This window comes from Stegodyphus dumicola, chromosome 8 (genome assembly GCF_044657685.1).
Source record: "Stegodyphus dumicola isolate Sdum_Otavi_A_Nest chromosome 8, ASM4465768v1".
Taxonomy (NCBI): Eukaryota; Metazoa; Arthropoda; class Arachnida; order Araneae; family Eresidae; genus Stegodyphus; species Stegodyphus dumicola.
Genome location: NC_140775.1, coordinates 21,763,866 through 21,786,519, shown reverse-complemented (window position 1 = coordinate 21,786,519; position 22,654 = coordinate 21,763,866). Strand labels below are relative to the sequence as shown.

General features: G+C 30.2%; 2 protein-coding genes across 2 annotated transcripts in view; one reads left to right on the top strand and one right to left on the bottom strand.

Annotated features, from left to right (window-relative positions):
- RabGGTa (Rab geranylgeranyltransferase subunit alpha) overlaps positions 1-10,124 on the top strand; it is a 45,031-nt gene extending 34,907 nt beyond the window's left edge. The window contains exons 11-13 of the mRNA XM_035367947.2: positions 2,352-2,480; positions 3,266-3,538; positions 8,847-10,124. Coding sequence (XP_035223838.1) covers positions 2,352-2,480; positions 3,266-3,538; positions 8,847-8,998 — 554 coding nt within the window. The 3' untranslated portion in view covers positions 8,999-10,124. The remainder of the gene's footprint in view (positions 1-2,351; positions 2,481-3,265; positions 3,539-8,846) is intronic.
- Positions 10,023-21,950, bottom strand: RFeSP (Rieske iron-sulfur protein). The gene is made up of 3 exons (XM_035367948.2): positions 21,656-21,950; positions 20,200-20,343; positions 10,023-10,615 (listed from the first exon to the last, which is right to left on the bottom strand). The coding sequence occupies exons 1-3, from the start codon at positions 21,867-21,869 to the stop codon at positions 10,149-10,151; spliced, it is 825 nt and encodes a 274-aa protein (XP_035223839.1). The 5' UTR covers positions 21,870-21,950; the 3' UTR covers positions 10,023-10,148.
- Positions 21,951-22,654: the final 704 nt, after the last annotated feature.

Here is a 22,654-nt window from a genome sequence, read left to right as displayed (position 1 = left end):
AAACACAGAGGGGGTACAAAATATATGAGTGCTTGTGAAATAAGAGAATGTGTTTCTTGTAAGAGATTTAATCATCCTTTGACTAAAGTGTACATTGCATGTGATGTCGGATTAATGAATAGATAGATGTCTTGTACAATATTTAAGGAGCTATGAAGCCATTCCTCCTGCACAGCAGTCTCTAATTTTGAAAGTATAACTGGAGATGAAATTTGAGCACAAAGTCTGGACTTCAAATATTCCTGCAAGTGTTCAATAATGTTATAATCAGTGCACTGGGAGACCGAGGTGAGATGTCTGACTTCATCCTCATGGCTGAACACAACTACCAATCTGAATAAGAGCTTTGGCATTCTTGAAAAAGCATTTCCTTTTCATGGAATAAAATATGGACAAAAGGATAGGCATGATTAAGATGCTACAGTAGTAATTGGCTTTGACTTCCTAAGCAGAATAACAATTAATTGTCCAAGGCTGCACCAAGGTATAATATCTCATGCTTCACAGTTGGCAAGAGGTAGGCAGACATAAAAACTTCCTTGGGCATTTTCCGAAACTAAACACATAGTGGACTAAAATAGGGTGAATGTTGATCATCAGTTCAGATGACTTGTTGCCACTGCTGTGGGGTCCACCCTTAATGAGTTTTGCACTAACATCGCCTGAAAACATTACATGTTCACCAGTGGTAATGGAGTTCCCTTTTGGTAGTTTTGGCTACAGTGGAGATGCTATTTGGAGATGAGTGTTTGTGCTTTTGGTCTCAAAGCATTCTCTCTCTCCATCTCAAGCCTACTTGTCAGTTTTATTCTTTATGTAAATAATGCTTTTTAAACCTTATTAACATCTGATCACAGAAACTTCACATTTAACCAAGATTTGTGCATGATGACAGCATTTTTCCTATGATTTTTGTGCATTAATTTGTATATCTTCTATGCAAATACTTGCACACCCTTTATTAAAGAAAAATATTTCCTAGCAATAAATGAAATTTATTGAATTAATAAAACTTGGAAAAATTCCTTTCTCCCACTTCTTCACAATAATTATTAAATTATATTTTTTCTTTTTGAATTTTATTGATCTTATTAATTTTTTCCATCTAAGTTGTGTTAATTGTGTTAAAAATTGGGAGATTTTTACTAGCTAACTGTAAGGCTTCGCGCTGCATGGCGAAGCCATTTCAAAGGAACTCCAAAGTGAGTTTAATTCACTTTATAATGTATCGTTCAGGGTAGTGAACTCTTTGTAATTCAAGTCTGACATAATTTAATAAGATATTCTGATGTAATATAATAAGATAATCTAATGCACACATTTTAGAGTGTTAATCTAATGCATTTACATGTAGTTTGTAGATTTTTATATGAAGATTCAAGCAATGTTTAATCAGCTAATATTTAATTTTGTTAACTTTAATATATGGCACATTTCTAAGTTTATCCTCACAAATATTATGTACATTGATTCCTAATTTTATTTTCTTCATATTTGAAAGTACTTGGGATTTTCTCAGTATACAGTAAAAGTATAAGAAAATAAAAAAATAAAATTAGCCAAAGAACATAAAATTTTGAATATCTTATTAAATTATGTCAGACTTGAATTAGAAAGAGTTCACTACCCTGAACGATACATTATAAAGTGAATTAAACTCACTTTGGAGTTCCTTTGAAATGGTTTCGCCATGCAGCGCGAAGCCTTACAGTTAGCTTGTAAAAATCTCCCAATTTTTAAGATTTGAAAGTTGGCAACTGTGATATTTAGATCTGAAGGTAGTTAACAGTATTTTTTATGAATATATTATTGAAGCTTTTTATATCTTCTTAATGAGAAAATATATTAAATAAGTAGTAATTTATTGAACTATAAGGAGTAAAATACTAATAAAGCTCTACTGTTTTGAAAAACAAATATTTTTTATAGAACTTTTATTAAAAAGATAATAGTGCTTCTCTGTGAAAATAGTCAACACATAAGCTTTAAGTGGCTTTTAAAATTTGAATGTTATACATGGTAGATAGGCTTTTCAGTTTAAGAGACTATATGTGGTGAGTACTTTAATGAGGATGTATGAAAATAATATTTCTCTATTATCTTTTATGAATCTTCTTAATACTTTTCCCTGTTTCTCCTATTATAGTTTCATATTATGCAACATTTTTTCTAGTCATTTTATTTTTTAACCTTTTAATAGATAAATGTGCATTTGAATAATATTCATAATTTCTTTGAAACACTTTGAATTAAAAGTCTGTAATTTCCTTTTAATTATCAAATGCTAAGAAATGAAGTTGTTTATAATATACATATACTTAAATGAGCAACTTATTATTATTTATTTTCAGGGACTTTGTTTACATCTATTTTGATAATGAGAGCTTTAAACGATACAAATTTTGGAATTAATTGGTCAGATTATATGGAGCAACTTATTAAAGTGGATGCATCAAGAAGGAACTACTACAAAGATTTAGGTAAAAATATATTTAACTTCTTATTAATTAAAGAAAACCAGTGTCCAATTTACTCAATACACTTAGAATTTTATTTAATTTAAAAATTATTACTACAAGTTTTAAAAAAAATTGTTTCATATAAAATGAAAAGAATGTAATTGTGTAGAAATATTGTAGTTAAGAAAATTTATATACCTAGAAAAATTGTACCACAATCTTGAAACTTAATTTGAAATTCAGTTAGACATCTAGGTGATAAATTATACTAATTATTTCCTCTAGTTGCATCTGTAAACTTATATCTGAGAAAAGATAGATACTTCATCATATGCTTGTTAACATAAAATTTTATGTATTCATATTACACTCATCCTGGTATATGCACAAAACATCTCTGCAGAATCACACAGTAATATAATCTTTTTTTTAACAATGTAATCTGCTAGAAGAGAAAAGATTTATGATAGAATCTTACACAATTGTACATAGTGTGAATATTTACTTATATAATGAATTGATTATGTAATAGCATGACAAAGTATTTATCATGTCCATACAGTGTACCCAAGTAATAAGACTAGATGTTACTGCATAATGATCACAAACTGCTGGTATCTAACTGATTTTCTATTATAAATAGAAACTGTTGCTTTATTTCTTAAATGAATATTTTTAAATATGAAGCATTTTTCCTAAGATCTGTCATAGTTTTTTTTTTTTTTAATTTATGGCAAATATAGTTTCAATAAATACATTGTTTGCTATAAAATTATTTTCTAAAAATAAAAATTTCTTTTTTCCAGGTAGTAAATTTGTAATAGAAGACATAATTGAAACTCTTCCGATGGAAGCAGATAAAGTGAATTTCTCCAATAAGAAATTAACAAGTTTACATCACTTTGACCAACTTCTATTAATAGAAAAAATAGATCTATCATCAAATTATTTAACATCAATTTATCCCCTTTGTTTCTTGATATGTGTGAAAGACATTAACCTAGATAATAATCAACTGACAAATCTGGATGGTTTAGAAAATTTACAGAATTTGAAATATCTATCTGTGAAGAAAAATTGTATCCTTTTTCATTTCATTTTATTAAATTCAGTAAGCAGTGAAAATATAAATTATTTTCTCTGTTTTTAATTTGGGCACTACATCACTGCTCTCAAATTCACAGCTCTCCCCAAATACACTTTCCATAAATTAATTAGCATTATTATGAAAAGAATTCAAAGTTATCATTACCAAAAATCAACATGTGTAATGTTCCAGAAAATCTACAAATGCAGCTAATTAATTTACACTGTAATATAAATCTTATTCAAAGATTTGAAGATACAGATTAATTTTTATTCATATTTGTCAAAAGGTAAATGAGCTGAGGTACAAATTTTTGTAATAATTGATTTGTTTGGGATTATATTTACATGTAAACAGCTTTCTATGGTAGAATAATGTAAGGTTTTAGTGATTATGTAATCAGATGATGGCTTAAAAAAAAGTCTTAAAACCAGATAGCAATGAGCATCTATAGTTTGTGATGAATACAGTTTCTAGCAGTTCTTCTCTAAGGTTATAAACTTAGAGAAGTTAACTCTCTAAGAAAAACTCTCTTAGAAAATTTATCGAAATCAGAATCTAACTCTCTTAGAAACTTATCGAAATCAGAATGCCATGAGGTATTTTAGTTGAAAGTTCTAGTAAGAAATCAAGAAGTTTATAATTATTTACATACAAATATATATATATATTTTTTATGCATCAAAGAAAAATTAAATAAAAGAGAATAGGTTGTCATTATTTATTCTCAAGTTTTGTCCCACTTGAGTAATTTTCGTTATTTGCTCATTTTTAGTTTAAATAAATTATTCAATAAAGTAGAATTATTTAAGTAAACATCAGTTCCAAAATTTAATATTTAGCTGTAAGTATATCTGAATTACAAAGTGTAACGAATAGAAATTTCTTGCGGATTTCAGAAAATAAATTAAAATTTAAATAATAATAAATTATAAACATAATTTTTTTCTTTGCATCATTATTATTACTATTTATAATAATGAAGCATTTTTTTTTTCCCAAAGGGCCAATTTGCCCTTGAAGGACTATTAATTTTGTTTTGAAATTTTGCATCAAAAACTTGAAAAGGCTGTATCACTTTTCAAATCGTTGCCACCATATATTATCGCCCTGTCTTATGTTTAAAGAAATTAAATAATGAAGAGTCTGCATAAATGTATGTATATTACTCACATTATGATAAAACAACAGTACCTAGAGCCATCAAATTTGAAAAACGTAATCTTCCATGGAATATGGGCATGTGAAAGCCCTTGAATTTGTTTTATTATCGATTTCAGGTTTTGTAACACTTCAATGAATTTTTGATTAAAAAAAAAACTAAACTATTTTCAAAGTGAGCAATAGCAACACTACCAAAAAAATATTTTTTTCTCCAGCACGCGAGACTCTGTATTGGAAATTCTAAAGATATGCTCATTTTAAAATTAATTTGCGATGTTGAGCTGAATTTTATAGTTTGAGTATGTAGAATATGATATTTAATAAATAAAGGTAACACACAAAACGTTAAAAAAATTAATTTGCGACGTTGAGCTGAATTTTATAGTTTGAGTACGTAGAACATGATATTTAATACATAAAGGTAACATACAAATGTTAAAAAAAAAATGCCCCTTTACCTAATTTAAAATCTAAAACCTTTCAGATTTTTTTTTTTTTTAAATTCTAGTCCATCAGCTGCTTTCAGATCATGCATTCGGCCCACACACAATTTGAGTGTGAGACCGCTACACTACATTAGGCTATTGCCATGCTGTATACAGTCAAAAGTCTTTAATCTGGACTTCAGTGATTCCGGATTATCGATCATCAGTTTAAATCTGGTAAGATGGCATGCAGAAATTATAAAATTAAAAATATGAAACCGTAATTTATAAAATAATGAGCAATTATGATCTAAAGGGTATCAAAATTTACAAAAAAAAAAAACCTTAATATTTATTTGTTTACTTTATTAAACATTTCTTTAAACGCGCGCATGCGTAAAGCATACAGTATGCATAGCCGAAATTAGAAAATTGCAACCAGAAAACTATTTGATTTGTATTCGTGATATTTATAATGACGAGGAATTTGATTTAAATCATATCAAAGACAAAGTACATCGAGATGAAATACTACATTTAATAAGGAATTATAAGCCGAATAAAATAAAAACATCTGCCCTAAAGATAACGATAGTGTTGACAGATCAACTTCCAGTTCATTGCGCGCCGCCACGTTCCCCTTCCCCGCCCCGCCCAGCCCAGAGCAGTGTGAAATTGATAAAGAGATCTCGGAACGGTTAGATAAACAAAGGATATGCCTTTATCCATTTTTTGGAGCAATTCCACTTTTTGTTTGATGGACATCGAAACATACTTTCGTTTTCGTAGATCCGTTGGGAGCTCCAGCATCGGAAATTCTATTCGACATAATCGAAAGTTCAAGCTTACTTTTATAAAATTGCTCTTACAGTCTGCAAAAAATAATAAGCCGGATCCAATTCGAAAATTAAGGAACAACGCAATCATCAACATTAATTGAAATAGACAATTAGATAATTTTAGCTTATACCGTCCGTTATACATTAAACGCGCAGCGAAAACGTATTCTGCGCTTGTGCACACGCAAATGCGCAGTCATAAAGGTCTTACGCGCACGCTTAAACGCCTATGCGCATGCATCAAAGCGGCGCATGCGCATGCATCAAAGCGGCGCATGCGCAGAAAGTTTTTAGCTTTGAGGTCCAGATTATAGATCATTTCGGATTATGGGTGTCCGAATTAACGACTTTTGACTGTATAAGTTTAAATCTATAAACACATCCAAGCATGGCAACAGTACAATAAGACTCAGTTTTTATAATAAAGTCATAAAACATACTTGAATGCATATTACTCAATATACAATCCTCTTATGTTAATGCAAACAGTGAAACAGTTAGATTTTAAAAGGGAAGTTATGTCTATTTTGGATATGGATCTGAGAGCAGAATGTCACAGTACTTTTGATCTCTTTATTATTTGTAAAAACTTCTCAGAAAGGCAGTTTTGTGAAAAGTTTATGGTTAGTTATTTAATGCAAACCAGTTTGGAGAAAGGGGTTAATGGTTTAGTCAGACACTTGTTTACAGGCCAAAAATCGCACCTGTACATGCATTTGAAAATCATAAAATACAATGATTTACTAAGTTTATGATTGATTGGTTGACTGATATAAAATGCAACAATAAAAATTTTTAGCCTGACCATGTAATTAGTGTTCAATAGTCAATGTAATTTTAACTTGTCAATTTTACAGGTTTGTTTTAAAAGTAGTCTTATTTTAATTGCCATAATATACGTAACAAGGATTCATTGTTAATAATACTTGCATACCTATCATTATGGCAAAATTTGAGATATATGTGTAGTTAAGAAGGCAAATGCGTACACCAACACCATTCTTGCTTGTAGTTATTACACTTAGCATCAATTTCAAAAGCATTAAGAAAAGTTAGACTTTTGTTTTATTTATTTTAATTTATAACAAATTATTTATTTAATAAGATTATTTTTTTATTTTTAACATGGTGCTAATAAAGTTCCATTTTTTCTGCAATGGATTTAAAATGGCTTCAGAAGAGATTTTTTTCATGACGTCTGTATGTACATATGTATCTTGTATAACTCAAAAACGAGGAGCCTTAGAATGTTGAAATTTTGTATATGGGACTGCTATAATTTGTAATTGTGCACCTCCCTTTTTGGTTGCAATCGGCCACACCAAACATATATAAGTATATAAATATATATATATAAGGTGTACCCACTCTATTACCTGTCTCGAGCTTTTTTGCTTCAAAAGTGATTGATTATGTTGTCCTTTTAAGGTTTTTATGCCTTTAGTTAATCTGCATGCAGTAGTTGTAGAATTATCAACAATTTAAAAGTTTAAGTGGCATTGCTAAGTCTAACAAAGCTGTCATTTGTTTACATTTCAAACTCTTAATTGAACAGTGAATTCAGTTGGTGCACAAACTTCAGTGTCTTTTTGTGAAGTGGGACCAAAAGTAAATTTTCAAGTTTGTGCACTGAAAAAATCTCTTCTTGCCAGCTGGCCGAATTGCTTGCTTTTGCATAGCCACTCTATTTTTAATTCAAAAAAAAAAAAAAAAAAAAAAAAATTTTTTTTTAATTAAATTTTGTTCACAGCAGATTTTTTTAAAAAATTGTCTCTACATTTTGATGCTTGAACTAAAATGCAGTAGAAGATAATTAGTCACTACGCAGATTTAGCACTCGCAAGTAGGAGAAGGATGTAAGGAATTGTTGTGTTTTCCCATATGTGCTCTTGTGGTATAAGTGGTTAGCACATTCAGCTAAAATTGGTATGTCTTTATTTGAGTTTTGGCAAGGAAATTGATTTTGTGTTTCCTAGCTCTGAAAAGCTAATCTCTATATAAGTTGTTAGTACATTTAGTTAAAAATTGGTAGGTGTTTGAATTATGGCAAGGACAATTGATTTTTCGTTTCCTAGTTCTGAAAAGCTGATCTCTATAAATTAAATGCAGTAATTAAAGAATAAGCATTAGTTTATTAATTAAACTTTCAGGTATGAAAAATTATACAGTACAAAGTCTGCAATCCGGACATCCATTATCCGGACCTCAAAACGACAAACTTTACGCATTCGCATAGAGAAGGCGCATACACGTATTGTATGCTTTACGCATGTGCGCATTGAAAGAAATGTTTAATAAAGTAAACAAATAAATATTAAACTTTTTTCTGTAAAATTTGATACCCTTTAGATCATAATTGCTCTTTATTTCATAAATTATGGTTTTATATCTTTAATTGTATAATTTCTGCATGCCATCTTACCAGATTTAAATTGATGATGTATAACCCAGGAAAACCCCTAATCCGGAATCTCCAAAGTCCCGACGAGTCCGGATTACAGACTTTGTACTGTAATATTTAAATTCTATTATTAGAGTACAAATTTTATTTTTAAATCTTAATTCATATGATTACTACAATAATTAATTTATTTGGATGGACCCCCCCCCTCAAAAAAATATAAATCTTTGTTCTGAACTTTGGTGTAAAATACTGTAAAAAAAACTTTAGGTGTAAGAACAATGACTTCAATTTAATGTAGTATTACATAAATGATTCATGTATTCTAGGAAACTGCATAATACTGTATATAAAATAATTCATTAACATCCACTATTCTTGCTTTATCTCCAAATATGTTTTCATGGCATGTAAAATAAAACTTCGTAACTTCATCTTTCTTATAATGGACCTTAACAAGAATTTTTACAGTAATTTATATAAATTCTTTAGCTGTCTTGAAGACTTCTAATTCTATTGAAGAACTGCATCTTGAAGGCAATCCTGCTGTAGATGATTCAGAATACTCAACATTACTGAAAACATTTCCACAGCTCAAATTAATTGATGGCATTCTTGTATAACATAGTTTCCTTTATAATGAATATTACAACATAACTAATTATAATCATATAATTCCTCTCTTTCACAAAATTATATGTTTATGAACTGCTTTGTTTCTAGAAAGAATTTACTGCTTCAATTCAGTGTAATGAATCTAATGAAATGCTTTTCAAAAGCTACAAAATGGAAAATTACATTGTATGTTTTTGTGTGTCTCATAAAAATATATATTTTTTTAAATTGTTGAACAAATCCAATTTATAATTTACTAATGTGTGTTTTGTTTTTAGATTACTATGATTAAAAAATTATTTTTCAAAAACTAAAATTAGCAAGATCGATTTTGAAATAAGAATGTTAATTTTAAAATTTTATTATTAGAATAACAAGTGCAATAAAATATTTTTATTGAATATATTGTCACCTTTGTCAAAATTTTTGCTTTACCAGATTTTAAAGAGGTGGAATTTTTAGTTTCCAATAACAAGAATAGCCAATATACATATCTAAAAACAATTTCATTATGAAGATTATAGATGTACTTTTAAGTAAATTTTAGAAAAAAGGAAATTGCTGATTAAAAAAAAAAGCTCTGCATTAACTCATAAGATACTAATAGCAACATCTTTTCATACTTTCTTTGATTAAAAATGTCTCTCAAAATGACAAAAAGTATAAATGTCAAGTCAAAAACTTTTGCCTTTTTATGAATCTACAAGCAAAAAGGAGCTTAAAAAAAAAAAAAAAAAAAAAAAAAAAGCAGCAATTATTTTTTAAAACAGTATCAGCAATGCATTAGTAGATCTCTTCATTTTGTGGGGAAAAAAAATTAGTAAAGCAAACTCTAATACTTACTCTTCAAAAATTATTATATCTAGATGATTTTTATTAGATAATCAGAAAATGTACATGCTTAAAGGATAATACATATATATAAATATATAAAATGATTTTGAATCATTTACTTATTATAGCTGTTAACTTGATTAAAACTTGTGAAAACAATGTATGTTTTGTAAATTTTTGCTTATAAAATTTACTATACAAAGCCAATTAGAATTTATTGTTCAGCTGTACATTTTTCTACAATTTTTGTGAACTGTTATTTAAATCACTTTTTCCATATAAATAATATTTTGTCTCAGACTTGTGTTTATTTATTTGAATATTTTAACCTACAATTAATGTATCATCACTAGTATATTCATAAGGGGGCACTTCCAAGTTGAGAGGAGCAGGACCTTTTCTGATACGGCCGGATGCATCGTAATGTGATCCATGGCATGGGCAAAAGTAACCACCATAATCGCCAACTCCAGGAAGTGGAACACATCCAAGATGAGTGCAAACACCAATGACAACTAACCACTCTGGGTTTGTAGCTCTCTCGGCATCACTCTGAGGATCCCGTAGACTAGATAAATCTACAGTAGATTCTTTCTGAATTTCATCTGGAGTGCGATGTCGAACAAATAATGGTTTGCCTCTCCATTTGAAGGTCATGTTCTTCCCTTCTGGTATGTCTGAAAGCTTTATTTCTATCTTCGCCAAAGCTAACACATCAGCACTAGCAGCCATCGAAGCAATAAACTTTGTGACAGTATTTTTTGTAGCATATGCAGCTCCAATACCACCAACTAAAATATAAAGATAAAAATTACTTTTCAGCACAAATTAAATGCATACTATTGTTTATCAAAATTAAATATGATATTCAGGTTTGGCTTGAATATTTGTTATTAATGATACAAGTCCTATTTCACTAACAAATCACCTAAAATTTCTTTGAACTTGAAAATCAATCAAGAAATAAATTTTAAAAAAAAAATTCTCCCCCAGTCATAAAAATGCAACTTATAATATTTTTAAAGCTCTAAAACCAGTTATTTTATTTATACAAGGAAAGAAAAACTTAACCAGGATAAGTAAGAAATTAATTCATTACAAGGGACCTTAGCATTGCTTTTTAGTATTAATAATTAAAACTATATAAGGACTGCTTTTTTCCTTATTACTTTTGCTTTGAAATATCAAGATAAGCATGCTCACTTAGCTTTGTTCATTGTGTGTTGTTACAGTTATCGGTTTGTAAGCAAATCTCTAAGAAAACATTCTGGATGATTAGAGAGTATGTAAAGCAAATCTAACAAGAAAGCAACAGTATAGAGTATACACTACATATCTTGTAATTATTGATTTCAGTACCTATCTAAAAGTTAGAAATTTGGAGTATGTTTACAAATTAATCAAAATTGTCACAGACAAAGTAGACAGATATTTTGTGTTGCACCCACTAAATCTTTCTGCTCACACATACGGGCCATTACCTCAGAGATGTTATGGTTAAATGCATAAACCATGATGTGCTGCGCTGTCAGATTGGTCTGACTTTAGTTGACTTGACAATGAAATGTTTCGAGTGGTGGACATGCAATAAAGTGGCTATTTGATGCATAGACGTAAAAATATATAATTTAATATGTATTATATAAACATAAACTAAAAGCTGCACACAAGGCATAATAATTTATGCAAACACATTGGGATGAGGCGGAGGGCACCATGTTACCAACCCCTAATTAAACTTATCATTTCCAAACTGTTTATGTGTAGGCCTGTTATATCCATCTGCTAGCCATTTCAATTGTTCTAATAAGGCAATCACCTAGTACAGAAGCAAGGAAAAAGAAATAAGCCACTAAAAATATAGGTAAAGCTACATTATTCAGATAACCTACAATCAAAGTATTTATCGTTTAGCAATACAGAGGACAGCACAGATACTCTGCAGATGATATAAGCAATTCAGATTTTATTAAAGCATTAACCCAACTGCTCAAATTTTTTTTATCAAAATCACTTCAAAAATTGAATGTTTTTTTAATCACACATTTCAAATCTACATGTATTTAAGAGTTAAAATATGCAGCATATTTATGAAACCAAGATTTTTTTTATATAGCTTTTTTAATAAAGACTTTCATACAATTTTAAGAATAATCCATACCTTTTCATTTTGCCAGCGCAAATCTCGCCCAGCAGACTATTGGCAACAACACACAATATACACATAAGAAAATGTTAAAAGAAATTTTAGGTCTAAGAATTTTTTACTTAGGAGGCATAAGCATTTTAATATCGTTTAAAATTTTTTTCAACTGGGTCTTTCGTTTCCCTTCTCCACATAAATTCCACAAGATTACTTTTCAGATGATGGCATGCTTCTTATTTCACCATTTGGTGCCACCCCATTGTCTTTTTATTTTTTGTGTGTGCGTTCCAGTTTCCAAATTGACAAAACTATATTTATAATTCACTTCGAAATGTTCAAAACTTTCCTCTTCTATTTTTTCAGTGCAGTATGATTTCCACGAATCCAAATGTATTATAGTTTCTTTTTCAATATTTTTCTTAATTACTTCTAATATAATACTCATTGATCAATTTGGCAACTTCACAAGGAAACATTTGTTTGCTTCACACCAAGCTCCAAAAAATATCCACTGTTGTGGTAGAGTCTGTCCTGCACTGTTTTTGTGCTTAGTGAAATACTTTTCATGCACTTTCGACAATCATACCAGGTCCTCTTATTTTCCGTTGTTGACATTTAAGCAAAGAATCCACATAAACCAACCTCATGCGTGTAGTTATTTCAGTCTACAATTGTTTTGTGACTGTTTTCAACTGCTTTTCACACTATTTAACTGAAGCTAATTCTTCACTCCAACCATGAATAAACCTCACACACTTCAAGAAACTCAATTTAGATGATTCAAACTGTGTGCTTTTTCTGATACTTCTTTTACTGTAACAAGTTAAAAGGTTGCAGCACCATTCACCCTCTGGCTGATTATCCCGCGATTTCCACGGGCAACTCAAATGTAGCAAAATTTGCTCATCTCCCGATTTCCATACGCATATGTTTTTCTTCCTTTATTGAGAAGCGCATCCCGTTTTTTCCCCATTTAATCAATGAAATAACTTATACACAGTATTAGGCGTTTAGTTTACATTTTGGCCAACAGATATCGTTAGTTGTTTGTCTACTAAATTGCAGCATTTGAAGACACGTGGTATTAGCACTGAATCTTCACTTTTTTTTTTTACAGAAATGGCTGCTAGAAAACGTTCAGCGATTATCTTGATTATTTAATTAAATTATTATTTAGATTTATTGATTAGATTAATTATTAGATTTATTATTAATTAGATTTATTGAATCTGGTGCAAAGACTGTGAAGTAAGACTTTGCCTTGAACCCTGTTTTGAATTCTATCATACTAAACTGCATTTCTAAGGTATTTTTCCCTCAGCGCTTTATATTTTCTTTAATTTTATATATTTTACTTTTTTATATTATACAATAAATAGAAATTAAAACTTTAATTCGACTGAAATTTATTTAAAAAAGAGATTTTTTTGGTGATAACATCTGAAATTGGTTTTTCTGGCAGCTTAGTTTCTCATGATAAAAATCTATATAAAAAATATTTTCTAGAAAGAAAAAAAGCATTTTTTAATTCTCCAATATATATAGATTTAAAATATGCGAAAAAAATACACAATTTTGGAAGCGATTTCAGTCCACACACAAATTGAGCAGTCAGAGGGTTAAATGTCGTCTCCGAAATACAATTTCATTTCATGATTATTATCACAAGTAGCAATTTTAGGCAAAACGGCTTTCACTTGAAAGAATTTGGCAGCTTCTTCTTCTGTTCTGAGCAAATCCCAAATTTCCATTGGTTTTTCATCTATTTTTAACATATTAGGGAAAAGATATGACTGATAAAAATGGCAGCAACTTCTTTAGAGAAAATGTGACAGTAAAAGGTTACCAGCCAGGGTATTCCGTTTGGCATCGGTTGTATAATTTTTGGTGACTTTATCGCCTGCCCCCATGTAATGCAAAAGTACCAAATAATCATATAAAACAAATCTTGATTAAATTATGATTTACTTTATAGAATACAAACGCAAAGAATATGTACTAATAATTATATTCAGTATTTTCACAAATTATACTAGATATTAATTGTAGTATATTTCACAACAAGGTTTCAGGGAAAGCCCTACTTCACATTTTTTGGCACATTTTTTAACTACTTGAAGTTTTTTTTTAGCAACAAAGAGCACACTGTCTGCAAGGCCTTTTTTTTTTTTTTTTTTTTTTTTTAAATGGAATTACGAGGTATGTGGCTTGTAAAATTATGAGTTGTCAATCTCAAAGGGTATAGCATAGAACTAGGTCTTCCAGGTTTATCTATGCAAAAATGAAAACTTAATCACAAGATAAGCGCTTAGAGGGTTACAAATTACTACTTCATTGGAAAGGTCATAAAAAAACAAGGAGTGTGTATAATTTCTTGAAAGAGGAGGCAGAAATTTATACTGGCCTAAATGTGACAGAATGGAAAACAAACATTTAACAAATTTTTACACAAACTAACAAATTTACAAGGCATTAATGCATTGACAGTAGATAAGGAGACAGGAATCAAACACATTAAATGGACTTGCACTAAAAATTTAGTATGTGTACTACTTTTCTTCAACTATATGTTTAAAAATTTAACTCAAGTGTTACTCTATTTGCATCCACAAGGGGAATGACTGATAATTACTGAAGTGACTAGGAATATTCCAATCCCAGAGCGTGAAATCCTGGACACTAAAAAATTATAATTATTGAAGTTAAATTTGCATTTATACTGAAATAATTTTGTTACATATACTATATTGCCTTGTGTACCCTCTTTTGTTTACCGAAAATCGAGAGGAGAAAATTATGCAACTAATTTCATTTTCGAACAACATGTTACAGTAAGAACATAACAAATCAAAAGCAGTCATGGATAAATTACTGGTAACAATCACAATATTATTTCTTTAAAGAAAATCTACATTCAAATAAGAATACATAGTAATATTAACACCACAATATCTGATGGATATTCAATCAATATCTAATGGCAAATGAGTTATGTATGACATGTCTGGCTTAGTAAATTCCCACAGGCACGTCACATTAACGACTGCAGTTCCCAAGAGAAATACTGAATAAACAAAGGAAAAGGGGGTTGGAAAAAAAAAAGACCTGGATTTCCATAGATCAAACACATTAACAGTAGATGGCTACAATGAGTTGGAATAAAATAATACAAGAAAAGTGAAATCGCATGTTTGGAAAGTTTCTTAAACGAAACATTTAAAACATTCTTAGAACTCTGTTCTAAGATTTCTTAAAATATCAGAAGACATGTCCTCTTATGACCTTGCAATGCTCCACACAGCAGATTTTATATGAAATTTTTTTAAGAATTAATTGTGTGCAAAATTACAATATCCATTGGCTGAAAGACAGTTGAGCAGTTTTTAGGAAAAAGAAAAATGGAAATATTAGATTTTAATAAAACTTTAATTTGGATAAAATTAATAATACTTTTATTATGTATAAGAAGAAAGAATGAGAATAAAATACTAATTTTGATCAAAACAGAAATTTAAGAGAGAGAACAATTTTCAGTGCTAGCTGACTAAGTTCAATGAAATCTAGTTTATTCTTCTTTTTTTCTTGCTCTACCAATGAAAGAAACTCACTATGTGCAACATTAAACTCCATATGAACGTGGGTTTTTGGACTTCACTTATTATGTACTGAATAGGATTAGACAGAAAATTTTTATCCCTTCAGAGCCTGTCAAAAGCCAAAATCAAGATGCCATTTGTTAGTTTAATTAATTATGCAAAACACTCATAGGATATCTGCCTAAGGGGAGGGATGCCTTCTCTGAGGACTTCCTAAGGAAAACTGTTCAAATACATGTTACACACGGGGAAAACCATAGAAACAACCATACAGCCAGCCCCATTTGCTGGAATTTGAACCCCGAACTGATCTACCAATGTTCAGTGACTTCACTGCTCGACCACTGGTGGGCTGTGGTTCGCTAGTCAACAGATGTTTAAATAACATAAATAGGATTATTCAATACTGTCACATATAGTGATATTTCTCTGTAAAAGAAATCTTAGCTAATTGGAAGGAAAATCGATTTATGCCACAAAGGTTGGTTTACAGTATTTTCGGCATCCAAAATGGTCAGTTAATTTGAATGAAATGAAAGATATGAAACAAACATACTAATAATTTAAAGCAAAATGTACCATAATAATAAATTTAAAGCAAAATTTACCAATATAATAAATTTAAAGCAAAATATACAAATATAATAAATTTAAAGCAAAATATACAAATATAACAGCTGTAGCATATACACGTTTGAAAGTCAAAAATTTAGGTTTATGGTGTATTTGTTGAAGTAGCATATATAAGGGAATTTTATTTTTTCTCAGTCTAGTTTAGACTGTAAGTTATGCGCAAGTGAAATGTAGTTACGGTTAATGTAGAAAACACTGTGACATTTTAGCCTGATATGAATGTTCAGGTCACCACTAAATCAGTGCCACAAGTTAAAACACACGCCTAACTGCGGTCGGTAGTGGTAGTGGTATAAAGACACTGTAATGCATGTACTTTTTGCTGAAATCTGTGGTTTTGTCTGCATTTTCCAATGATTATCTTCCTTTTAACAGTCACAAGAACTATTATTTTGCCAAATTGTGTGTTCATTTTCGCAGTCTCGCTGCTTTGCAGTTTATTGCTTATTTGTTGTGATGCTTTATTTATCATTCACATTTGTTGAATTTTTTTAAGTTATTATTATTATGAGTTCTATACAAAGAAAAAATTAAACAGCTGCTTTTAAGCTTTCAAAAGTGAAGAAACCAACAGAAATTAAAGAATGAGAATTTCAAGTTCATGAGAGATGCATTCGGTGGCAGAAGTTCAAACAAGAAGAACTAGAGAAAATGGCTACAACTAAATGATTTTTTTCAGACTAGCCTCCTACCCCGTTCTGTTTTGGAAGTCAATTTAGAGAAATGGACAATAGAACTTTTTTGTTCTATCAGTTAGAATCCGTCTTCAGGCAAACGTAATTGCTCAATATATGGGTGTTAAAAAATTTGTTGAAGGACACAATTGGTATTTTAAGCTCATGAAATTAAAGATATCTGTCAGTACCGAGGCAACAGCTAGACAGAAGCTTCTCGTGAACTGGCTTATAAAAAGATAACTTTTTTGGAATGCAAAATGTATGAAAATTAAAGAACAAAATTTGAATAGACAGCAAATAATTAATGTGGATGCAGTGGCTATTACTGACTGTCCTTCAAGCGGAACTGTTCATTCTATAGATGAAAAAACTTATTTCTGTATTAACAACTGGGAACAAAAAGACTCCTTTACTTATGTTTTGGATTATGCCACCAATGAAGAGAAGTTAACCCTTTGATATTTTTTAAAAGAAAAACAGTTCCAAATGGAAACTTCCCTAAAGGGGTCATTATCTGTGCCAATGAAAAAGGAAAGGTGCTTTTTTCCAACCTGTCAGGGATCCAGCATTCTGGATTCAGTGCGATCCCATGTACTGGATATGATAAAATTTGAAGGAAAAAATTTAGTATCAATTTCTCAGTGATAACAGGTGGGCTTACAAAAATTTTACAGCCACTGGATTTTACCCAATGAGAGAATTTTTAATTAGAATGGACTATGAAACCAATGAGAAGAATAGATGCAAGGCAGACTCTATTCCTTTACAAATTTCAGATGGATGAGAAAAGCTCCATATGAGCCTTGTGGGTCTATAAAGTAAGGCTATCTCAATACGAGCTGATACGATCCTATCAGTTTCATTAAATCGGAAATCATCAAAAAGAAAATTAAAATAAAGATAGCGACAGTGAAAGAAGTGACTTAGAACTAATTGATAAAAAAGACCTTGATGATCATTAGTTAAATTCAGTTAATTGTGAAATTAATGAGTCAGACTGAAGTTTTTGTACTAATAAATGCAGTTTACTTTGTTATAAAATTCTGTTTGATTATCTAATTCATATAGTCTTTTTCATAATATGGCAATTTATAGCGATAAACAAAGTTTAAAATAATGTCTTAAAAATAATGCCCAAGTCTATTAGAAATCAGCAAGGTTTGTTTATTTTATACATGTATGTTACCGTTTATAGTTATGTTGTAAATATTATAGAATGTTAGCAAGCATGGTTGCATCAGTATGGAAGAGAATTACTGAAAAAATGAATATTAAGTGCCATGTTTCAGAATACCTTGGGGTGGTGTGGCTTATCTTATAAGGTATTTCCCCCGCCTTCTTAGCACACCTTCGTGGTGTGGTGGTTTGCATGCTCGGCACGTATTCCAGAGGTCCACGGTTCGATGTATGCACATAAATGGCTTGACTACTGTCACAAGTATGCATAATATGTGAAAAATGGCAATTATACTGCAAGTATCAAATATACATTTCATGGGACATGAATATGCCAATTATAGATTAAATATATAATTTAGATAAGGTGTAATGAATAAATGATCAAAACAATAATACATTTCACCATAGCTTCATTTACCAAACTGAATAAAAGCAACAGTTTGAGTATTTTTGAAAGTTTAGTTTGTACACTAAAAGCAAATTAACAGTAGCAATATCCTCTTATGCATACAGATATAAACAGCTAATAAGCAATCACTAGCCTATATAAAGTGTAAGCAATTTTATAATTTTTCTCTAAAATAATGACTGCAAATTTCCTGAAAGTATTTACATAAAAAAGAAAATTAAAAATTGCATCAGAATTTAATCAACACACAAAAAACTGCAACATTTCTGCCCACTTAACAGAACATGATGTCAAAATAATTATCTGCAAAATCAATATAAATTGATAGTTAAAAATGTGTAACCACAATTTTATTTGGCAATGCAAAACTGTTTTGCACTCTTCTGAAATGTCAAAATACTTAAAAAATTTTTGTCAGACGTTGACTTTTGGTTATAAAAATGTCATATTCAATAACTTTTTCAGCTAATTTTTGATATTGTTTTCTTTAAATATGCACCAAATCAGATCTTAAAAAAATCTAAAATCGGCAGATGGATGGTTTATGGATGCTGAGTTTATGCAATTCACTGATTTTCTTTAAGTGAAAGCAAAACGTTGTGTACATGGAGAGAATAACAATGAAAAAAAGATTTTTCAAAATGTATTGGCAGCTCTTCCTTATGAAATTTAACAGGTATACATATTATATTTTAGGAGTAGAAGTATTAATAAGCACTGCAAGCATGTTTTCCTCGCAATAAGTTCGAATACGTATATAAGCCAACCTGTTAACATAAAACAACAAGAGTCAATGCAATAAACTAAAAAGGAAATGAATTGTCATGTACACACAAATTAGAACACACTTTAAAAAAAAAGAAAACAGTTTAGGAATGTGATGAATCATTTCAAGAGTACAGTATAATGACTGCCAAATTAAATCCATGCAGTAATTAACATCATGCTCATAAATAATAATAATTTAACTACAATGGCAAATGATAGTATAAATAAATTAGTTACTGCTTTTCATAAAAGTTCTTAACTACTTTATATTATGACAGAAAAACTGAAAATATAATGCTTTCATTTGTTTAGCATGTAAAATACTTCAGTTTGATAGATATACTACACATTTATGATAGTAACCCTAATGTGAGGTTGATGGCCTTAGTTGAAATCAAGAGCAACCATCTTCCATACAAAATAATGTTACAATTATCAACATCAGTGTTCGAACAAAGTCAAGGAGTGCGTAATGCCAAGTTTGTGCAATTCTGTGATTTTTTTTTAAGTGAAAATAGGTCGATGTGCACATGGATACTGAGTTTGTGCAATTCTTTGACTTGTTATTTTCAAGTTGATGCAGAATCGCCCGCTTATATGACGCATATCAATGTGTACATGGGCAAAGTCAAGGGAGTGTGCAATGCCAAATTTATGCAATTCTCTGATTTTTTTTAAGTGAAAATAGGTCGATGTGTACATAGATACCGAGTTTGTGCAATTCTTTGACTTGTTATTTTCAAGTTGCCGATTTTAAGAAATGTGCGAAGCAGTGGGTGATTCTGCAATGCCTCAATTTGTCGCCAAGGGTGTGGGCTCTCCTAGGATTTTACCATTTGTGTTCTTAAAAATACCTATAACTTCTTGAGGTGACCGACACAAGCTGTTTTAACTAATATAAGAATATTGTGTATATATATATGATTACATATAGAATATTTTGGAAAATGATGAAATAAACACAAACCTGCCATAACCATGTAGCTTGAAGCTTTACGGTAGTCTTCAGACTCTCGAGATGATTTGGTAGGGTCTTTAACTTCCTTTCTTCGGTAAAAATCAAAGTCTGGAGCCTGTACATCAGTATGTGCAAGACGTACTTGACTTAAAGCTATCACAGAAAAATTTTAAAAATTAGAACTCAATATTATAAAAATATTTTAGATATATTTTTTCTTGCTACTTTTTAAAAATGACAAAAGTTAACATCAAGGCAAATAATACATATAATTAATAACAAAGTTAGTACTTTTACACAAGCTAAGATGCAGCCAGCCCACCAGCCTAAAATTAAACCCAGGTTGAACTACCAACGTTCAATAACTTTACACTTGGCCACTGGTGAGCTTTCCCAAGAAAATAATGAAACAGTAGTAAATAAATATACATAATTATTAATAATTAAATATACAGCATTATGTTCCCTCGCTGCTCCAAGTCAACATTTTACAACTGATAAAACACTACCAAATAGTACACTACTAGGTTGCAACCCATATTTTAGGATCCACTGATTTAACCCTAGAATAACAACCTTTACATTTAGTAAAGGGTATTTCCTAAAATACAGAAAATATCCCACATTCAGTTACAACTGTAAGACAAAACAATGTAGATGGTATATCCGAGTGACATTGGCACTGTGCACGGTTTAGAAGCTGCATGTGTAGTTCCTTGTCGTGTGGGTATTAGTTAGTTAGTAGGATGTGATTTCAGATAAGCAGTATTAAAATGTCTAAATACTTGATGCAAATTTGCCTTAAATATGCTTTTTTAAGGTTTAATCTTAGTATCCGGTGCACACGGGATTTGGTGACTTTTATGATGAGCAGTGAAAACGGGCCATATATGATGAGTAGTAAATGGGTATTCAAAGAATATATATAATTATACATAATATATGCTATGTATATAGTGATAGTATATACATAGACATTCTTTGGGTCATTTTTGGTGTTGGCGATAATTTTCAATACCCTTTTTTAATTTCACAGTATGAATGTTTCATTCTACTATAAATTTGCTAGTCATATCCTAGAACAAAAATTTTAAATGACCTGGAAAATGTTATCCAAACCTATATTATACAGGTACGTAACGTAAGTTAGGCAAACTTTTAAGAAACAGTCTATATTAAAAATGCAAACATTAATGTTCATGTAAATTTGAGCACCTTGTACAGCAATATGGGTGAAATGTTACATTATAACTACAGCATTTGTTATCGAATCTTAATGAATCTTCATTTGACAATATATTTTTCGAAAACTCCCAACTGCACTTCATATGAAAAATTAAAGACGTTTAAATTCGGAAAACACATGCAGCTAATATTACATAACACAATGTAAACAACTAGAGCTCAATTTGAAATACACGATCAAATCTTCGATATGTGGAACATTAATATTCGTAAAATTTACCTCCAACACATCCTGTCTGAACAAATAACTGCCCTTTCGGTGCTGCAGCCAATAAACTATACTCTGTTAATCTCTGTGGAGGAGACGGTATTTTCACTTTTTCTTCAGAAACGAGAACAGGAGCAGCAAGCTCTCCATTTAAAGATCCAATAACTTGTCGCGAAACTTTCACGCAGTTGTTTATATTATGTGCATTTTTCACTAATTTTAACATGATTATATGTGTTTAGTACTTCGCTAACGCAGTATTAACCGTATTTCGTCTGTAAGGTCAACACTAGCACGCAATTGAAGTTGAAGTATTATCTCTGTTCACGCATTGAACAAACGAAAGCAATCTTAATAATTTTTATTTTTCTGCTTCAGTTAGTCACTTTCATTTGCAACAAATTAATTAATAACATTGCCTAGAATTATTCTTCAAATAAATTTCACTATAGTTTAACATTTATGTGTGTGGCATTCGCGTTAATGAAGCGCCATCTGTGAAACTTCTCGCATACACTTTTCTTTTCGACAGAATGGCAACATGAAGCAAGAGAGAAGAAAAAGAACAATGACTGATTTTTTGTCTGTGTGATTCTATATCTAAAAAATGCAAATAAATATTAATCTTATTGGAGTAAGAGCAATGTTTAACATTTCATATGTTCAAGACATCCACACTGGTTTACCCGGATGCGATTGAATTCAACTTATAAAGTGTCTGATGAAAAAAAGAACGTACGATGTTTCTGTAATTTTAGGAGATGTCACTGACATTATAAGCACTTTATAAATAGTCACCTGGGTTTAATCCTAGTATCCGGTGCACACAGGATTTGGCTACTTTTGGCGACTTTATGATGCGCAGTAAAAACGGGACATATACGATGAGTAGTTAACGGGTCATTCAAAGAAATTATGTAGTTAAACATAGTATATACCATGTATATAGTATATATACTATGTGTGTATATACATATACTTTGTGTGTATAGTATATATATAGACGTTCTT